At 27.9% G+C, this 6992-nt stretch overlaps 1 protein-coding gene across 1 annotated transcript; it reads right to left on the reverse strand.

Moving 5' to 3' along the window:
• Positions 1-3093: 3093 nt before the first annotated feature.
• LOC114412151 (36.4 kDa proline-rich protein-like) lies at positions 3094-3948 on the reverse strand. The gene has a single exon (XM_028375942.1). The coding sequence runs from the start codon at positions 3888-3890 to the stop codon at positions 3351-3353; it is 540 nt and encodes a 179-aa protein (XP_028231743.1). The 5' UTR covers positions 3891-3948; the 3' UTR covers positions 3094-3350.
• Between the last annotated feature and the right edge of the window lie 3044 nt (positions 3949-6992).

Raw genomic sequence — 6992 nt, forward strand, 5'->3', positions numbered from 1 at the left:
GTCTAGCATCAAGAGTATTTGTGTTGAGATTTTGTTTCATTTTTAGACAAAAATTATTACCATCAAACATAAAATAAATATATAATTTAGTTTGGTTTGATTTTAATATCACATAAAATTTAAATCAAATCAAATTATTTTTTTATGATTTAATTCAATTTGATTTGACAGTTTTTTTAATATATTATTTAAATTTAAAATCTATCAACTAATCTTACGTTATTATAATACTATATTATCTTAAAAGTAAATTTATTTATTTTTATTAAATTTTGTTTGACATATTATAGTTAAAAAAAATATTATTTTCACTTCTATTAACATTAATATTATAAAATGATATTTTTAAAATTTTTTTAACATAATAATAATTTGTGTATCACTTAATATTTAACATTATTAGAATATTCTTTTTTAACATATCGAAGTAAAATATGTATCTTTTTAAAAAAATTGTTTTGACATTGTTAATCATGAAAATTACACTTTATTCCTCGAAAGGAATATATTTTTATAATAAACTGAGTAGTTTTCATTAAATGATTCTATTAACAAATAAATATTTAAAGATGAGCATAAAATTCATTCTTCATTGTTAGTTTTTTTAATCAAACAAGCAAGTTTATAGTTTATAATTTATCAGAGAATTGTCTAATACTTAATACATATAATAATAATAATTTCGATAAAGATATTCATAAATAATTAGAATAATATGTATAACGGTTCATAAGATCATTTATAAATAAATTTTATAATAATTTTTTCAATTAAAAGTTAATTTATAGGTAACCACAAATAGAGATTGAAAAAATAAAGTCTTGAAAAGAAATGAAGATTAAAAAAAGTAAAGAATTTAAAAACATAAAGTAAAATAAAGAGACATAAATTCATAAAAGATGGGAATGAATACATATACAATCACGTTTTGAATAGTCAATCTCGATGTGAGACATTGTGAGTGTTTGAGAAGTTAAGTGATACAATTTAATTCACCGAACATTAGAGATCTTATTTATAGACGGCTAATTTTAATGGTCTAATTATATGACGACATGTATAGAACAATATTCCTAAATATCTAATGTTATTTAATGTTTTCGTGTAACTTCTTTGTAACTACTTCAATGATATTTTGAAATTCGAAATAATCTTCCTCTTAAGTGCCAAGTTCCACTCCTGCTTTGATAAAGTTGTTAAAACATGAATCTCTATCAAAATCAATTACTTCAATGGTGCATTCAACTTTTCAAATCTTGTTTCATATATTAATCATTTTAGAGGCTTTTTTATTACATGGGAGCAAAATTTTACCCAATATTTTAATGAGAGGCATCTTTTAAAAAAATTACCCAAAAGAGGGTAAATCGAAACAAGAGTTACGACTTCTAACTGAATTCGAAAAATTATTTACGACTTTAATTAATTTTTTTTACAACTTTAAAGTCGTAAAGAATTTTTTTAACAAATTTACGATTTTGAAGTTGTAAACCTCTTTTTTAATTTACAATAAGTTTTTTTTTATGTTTTTTAAATTTTAAAAAATTATTTAAATATATAATAAATAATATTAATTTAACTTATTTATCACTATATTATTATTTTTTATGATTTTATTTGATATTATTAATTTATTTTAATATTTTATTATTTAAAATATGTTATATGTTTTTAATATTATTTTATTTAAAACATGTTTTTTATTTTAATATTTTTATTTAAAAGGTTTTACCACTAAGTCATAAAATAAAAAATAAAAAATTCTTTACGATTTCATCGCTGTTGAACATATGTGGTTATTAAAATTGAGTTATATAATTTATTTTTATTACAATATTTTATGATTTTTTTATTTCTCTTTTTTTTATGAATCTTTTTTATTTTTCTTTTCATCTTAATAATTATGTTGTCTCCCATTTTATTTTATTTTTTTACTCTTATCTTTCTCTGTTTGCTGTAAAAATATTGTCCAAACATGCACACCGTGCCGAAATAAATTTTCTGATAAGAACTTAAGATCATATATGGTCCCGATTGGTTGTCGTTGGCCTGATCTCGTCAATCTTTTGTTCTGACACCCCACACTGTATATATGCTTGTAGACACTAGGAAAATAACTCTTTTTACCCCTTTTACTCACACTTTATCCTATTTTTCTCGTATAAAGGATTGGAATCATGCAACAGGAAACACGGTAAAAATTAGATCAATCTAATGCATGGTATAACTTAATTTTACAACCAACATTTAATGAATGACAATATACAAATACCAAAATACTTAAAATAATGCCACCTACAAGTGCAGTAATTAATTTAAAGACAATCTATACGAATTGTAGTTAGATCAATAAGTAAACAAAATTATAGTGATTTGAGTTGGGAGCAGCAGCAACAGCAAACGAGGATTCATCTGTTAGAAATTAATGAATACTTGAAAAGCTAACAATATATATATATATATATATATATATATATATATATATATATATATATATATATATATATATATATAACAATATTTTTACCTGCCACGAATACAGTGCTCTCGTTTATTCAAGTATTTTCCTTTTTAAATATAATAACTCAAACTAGTTTTCATCACAAATACGTTAAAACTATCCAAATTATACGCACATAAACAGAAAACTAGGACAGTTCACAAAAAAGTGCAGATGCGCATAAGGTTGTTCAGCGAATGTTTATAACCTTTTTTAATTAAGTTAACGATATCTATTTAAACTTCGTGAAGTCAGAATAATGAATAATGAAATGTGAAGGGAAGTATTTTGACTCACGAGACAAAATATATATTTCAAAATGTTAACACATTTTTTCCGACTGACTCTTTATTAGTTAAAATTTGTTAAAAAGCATAAACTTTTTCTCAGGCACTAATGGTGTTTTGCTATTTACTAACACTCATTTCACGAAATAAAAGTAAAAAACTACAAAAATAAAAAATCTTTCAAACCTATACATAATACATAGGTCGTACGAACTCTCCCAATCGAAACATATACTTTAACGTAAACCCTTGTATATACGTACGTATTCCGAGTTGTAGCAAAGAAAAAATAGATGAAGCACGGAATAGCAGTAACAACATTAAACGAACTTTATAGCAAAGAAACTACAACCCTCAAATTCGTAACAGGAAAACTTAGCAGTAAATCCTGAGAAGTATATAATTAATTAAAGCGTAAACTCATACACATAAAACGAAATAAGAGTCATTACATAAACCCTAATAGAAAAGATAAAGACATATTAATCTAGTAGTAAGTAGTAACTAACTAGAACTATATAGGCTTGAGTATTGGGGTAGTATGAAGTAGTGCATGCAGTGGTTTAATACAGCGGTGGACAAACAAAACCAGGAGGAGGAGTCTTCCCGCAAGTGACCAAGACTTGAAGTGCAATAGGAAGGAAGATGCTGAGGTTAAGAAGCTTAGCCCTAATAACGGTGCAAAGACAAATTGCAGCTTCAAGATCAAGCAACCCTTGTATAACTGGACAGCACACGTTCTCAACTGGGTTCCCTATTCCCACATGCACCAATCCTCCAAGCACATCCAAGCAAAGCCCCAATTTTAGGGCATCAACTGGGCATGTCCTTTGTGGAGGAGAACCACCACCACCGTGCGGCGGCGGGTATGGCGGTGAGATTGGTGGAGGGTATATCACCACCGGTGGCGGTACCACCGGAGGGTTGATTATGATTGGCGGCAGCGGAGGCGACACTTTCGGCCGGCCTCCTCCGTGATGGGGCGGCCCTTTGGGGTAACGTGGCGTAGTGCATGGCCCACATGCATATATTGGTGGCAAAAGATTTAACATTAATATTTTGAAGATGATGAACATAGCTTTAGCCTTTGATTTTGGAGACATGATGGTTAGGGTTTCTAAATTCTTCTTATTTATTTTCTATGTATGAGTTTGATATTTCCAGAGCTCGTAGTACAGTGTGTATATATATGGGTTGAATTAAGCTTTCATTTGGAAACCTTGAATAAAATATTCAAGCTGGTGCTGGTAAATGTTACACATGGCAGCATGTACGTAGAACATCCATCCACCAAGGCTTCTTCTAAGTGACAGAGAGAGAGAGAGAGAGAGAGAGAGAGGTAATTGAAGTTTTTGGAGTTTTCTTGAGGGTTTCTCTGATTTCGAGAGTGATTCCGTGACTCGTTCAGTACAATCCGTGACCTGGTTCGAGTTCAAAACCAGTGTGTAGTCTCACATATTTTCATTGTTTTCTTTACATAATTTGCAATATTTGGCCTCTCTGGTGAAAGTTGTTTTCCTTTAAGATCGACTTGTTAATCAAAGATGCATATGTGATTAGAGTGGTAATTAAGGGTTTCAGTATCATTCTTTTTTTATGAATAACTGTGTTAACCTATTGATAAGTGTATCAATTTTATTAAAAATAATAAAGATTAAAATAGAAGTTTAAATGTTAAATCTATATGAACTTTGGTTAAGTTGTACTTAAGTAATGCAAACTTAATTATTAAATAATGAGAAGAAAAAATTATATATATAAAATTTGAGAGTAAAAAGGGCAAAAGAAAATTATAATAAGAAAATTAGACAATAACTTTAAATGTAAATGATGAATTCAGAATATGATAATGTTGGGATCTAGTATGCTTAATTACTCTTATGCAATATTATTAACGGTTTTCTCTATTAAATGTCTTTCCAATTTCCTCTCACATCTACTAATATGCTCAACTTGGATCCCTCATGCTGAAGAACCTAATTTATGTATTTTTTCTCTTAAATCCCTTTGCAAAGATGGAATAATAAACAATATTAAATATAAAGATGTATGCAGACACAACAAAGTAACTCTATCCTTAGAAATACAATGTTGAGATACTTTTTCTCAGTTCTTTAGACATTACTATTTCCCAATGAATAACTCGTAAAAAAAGATGCATGGATGGCCAAACCACATGCAGGAAAGAACAATAAAAATTAAAATTGCATTAATATATAGGTAAGAAGAGCAGTTACATTACAAGGGACTTTGGCTGTTAGGCTCCAACTGAGGGGGTTTAGCCTCTCATAGACATGAGAGACTTTTACACTTTAGGGGGTTGATGCAGAGGAAAGACAGTGATAGATGACTAATACTAAGAAAAGAGGAATGGAAGAGGATTTCCCCTAAGGGATAAACCTCAGGCTTTTGATAGCTCTGAGACTCTGTGTCTTTTCTTCTTCTACTTCCTCCTCCTTATAAGTATTAGGTAACTTAATTTTCACAGTGACTTCGGGTTTTCGCGCTAAGCACACCTTTGAGTTTCGTCATGGACCTTTTTCGCGCTAAGCGTGTGTTGCGCGCTAGGCCTGTCTTACGCGCTAAACAAGCTTTCGAATTCTTCCACTTTTTCTTCAAGATTTTTTCTTTCTGTTTTTGCATCAATTTTTCCTCTAAAACACTTGAAATCTTCTTTTAAATTTTGCTAATAAAAAATAACAAAAGTATTAATTTCTTCATTATTTCACTAAAAATAAAAAAAATAAAAAAATTACATTCATTTATTAATCTAAATTGAATATAAATTAATTTATATCTCACAGTTATCAAGCTAAATAACTGTGACTACACATACAGGTAGACGAAGAGAGATAGAAATTGAGTTTCTTAACAATACTATATCTTGATCTTTACATTTTCAAAAATGTTTATTAAATATAAAAGTATTTATTTTAGATATGACATCCAACAATTGATTTGATGTTGCTTGTATATAAACCATTTATGTTTAAAGTTCCTTTTTTCTAAAACAAAAGAACACGATGAATCCATATGCTGAGCCGAATGCTGTCGGTGTTAATACCCGTAAGTAATGACTATACTTAATACGACTCAACTAAATTTCTTGATTTTAGAATAAAAGGCTGTCTTATTTTCAAAAACAATTATGATTCAAAAAATTATATTGATAACTGCTTATACGTTGTTTAAGTCGTACATATAAAAGGCTGTCTTATTTTCAAAAACAATTATGATTCAAAATAAATTAAAAATTACCAAATAGATAATATAATGACAGTATATAAATCTAAAAAATATTAAAAATAGAAACCACTAGCCACTATTTACATAGTTTTAGTTTTCAAAAACATATATTTTAGAATCATAATTTTTTTTAAAAAAACAATCATTAAAATTTATGGATAGTAAATTTAAAAAATTTACAATTAGTTCCATAAAAAATTACCATACATGCACCTATCAGTAATATTAAAAATTGATATATTTAATAATTAAAATATAAATTAAGGTGCTAAAATTATATTATATATATCATTACATGATATGAAAAAATTAATATAAATATATAAAAATAGTAAATGATTTTCTAAGATAATTAACATATTAGGATTCAAACTCTGAATAGTTCTGAAAAAAAAATAATTAATAGCTTAGGATTTCAACTCTTAATATTGTACGTATGTAAAGTTTGCAAGTCATAGCTCACTTCTATTATGACTAATACTATGGCCACATGTATTGTTGAGGGTGGGAGAGGTAAGGGGAGTTAATCTTGATTACAGAAGTGGTATTTGGTACAAGGAATGATTTTCACGAACTGCACCAAATAATTTTAAAAATAAATAGCAACTAATTAACTATTTGGACCATTTGATGTACCCAAAAAACAAAACTATTTGGATTTGACGGAAAGCAAAGTATTTGGTTGATATTCTGCGTGCGCAAGCTCAATTATTATTTATTTATGTTTTGTAATTTTGTTTCTCAAATTGTCATTTGCCACTACCTGCTTGAGCTTGTGATGTATAGTCATCATATTCATCAACGACCTAGACCTAGTAAATATATAGCAATTTTTTTATTTATAAGCAATAGATTTCATTAAAGAGTCAAAGTTAAACACAAGATGTGCCCAATACCCAACCGAAAGATTACAAAAGCATTCAAATAATTGTCTAAGAAAGCTCAAAATAAATGCCCCC

The sequence above is a fragment of the Glycine soja genome, chromosome 5 (assembly GCF_004193775.1).
Source record: "Glycine soja cultivar W05 chromosome 5, ASM419377v2, whole genome shotgun sequence".
Taxonomy (NCBI): domain Eukaryota; kingdom Viridiplantae; phylum Streptophyta; class Magnoliopsida; order Fabales; family Fabaceae; genus Glycine; species Glycine soja.

Coding starts and splice junctions, on each gene's coding strand:
- LOC114412151 (XM_028375942.1), bottom strand. CDS start 3,890: ATGTCTCCAAAATCAAAGGCTAAAGCTATGTTCATCATCTTCAAAATA.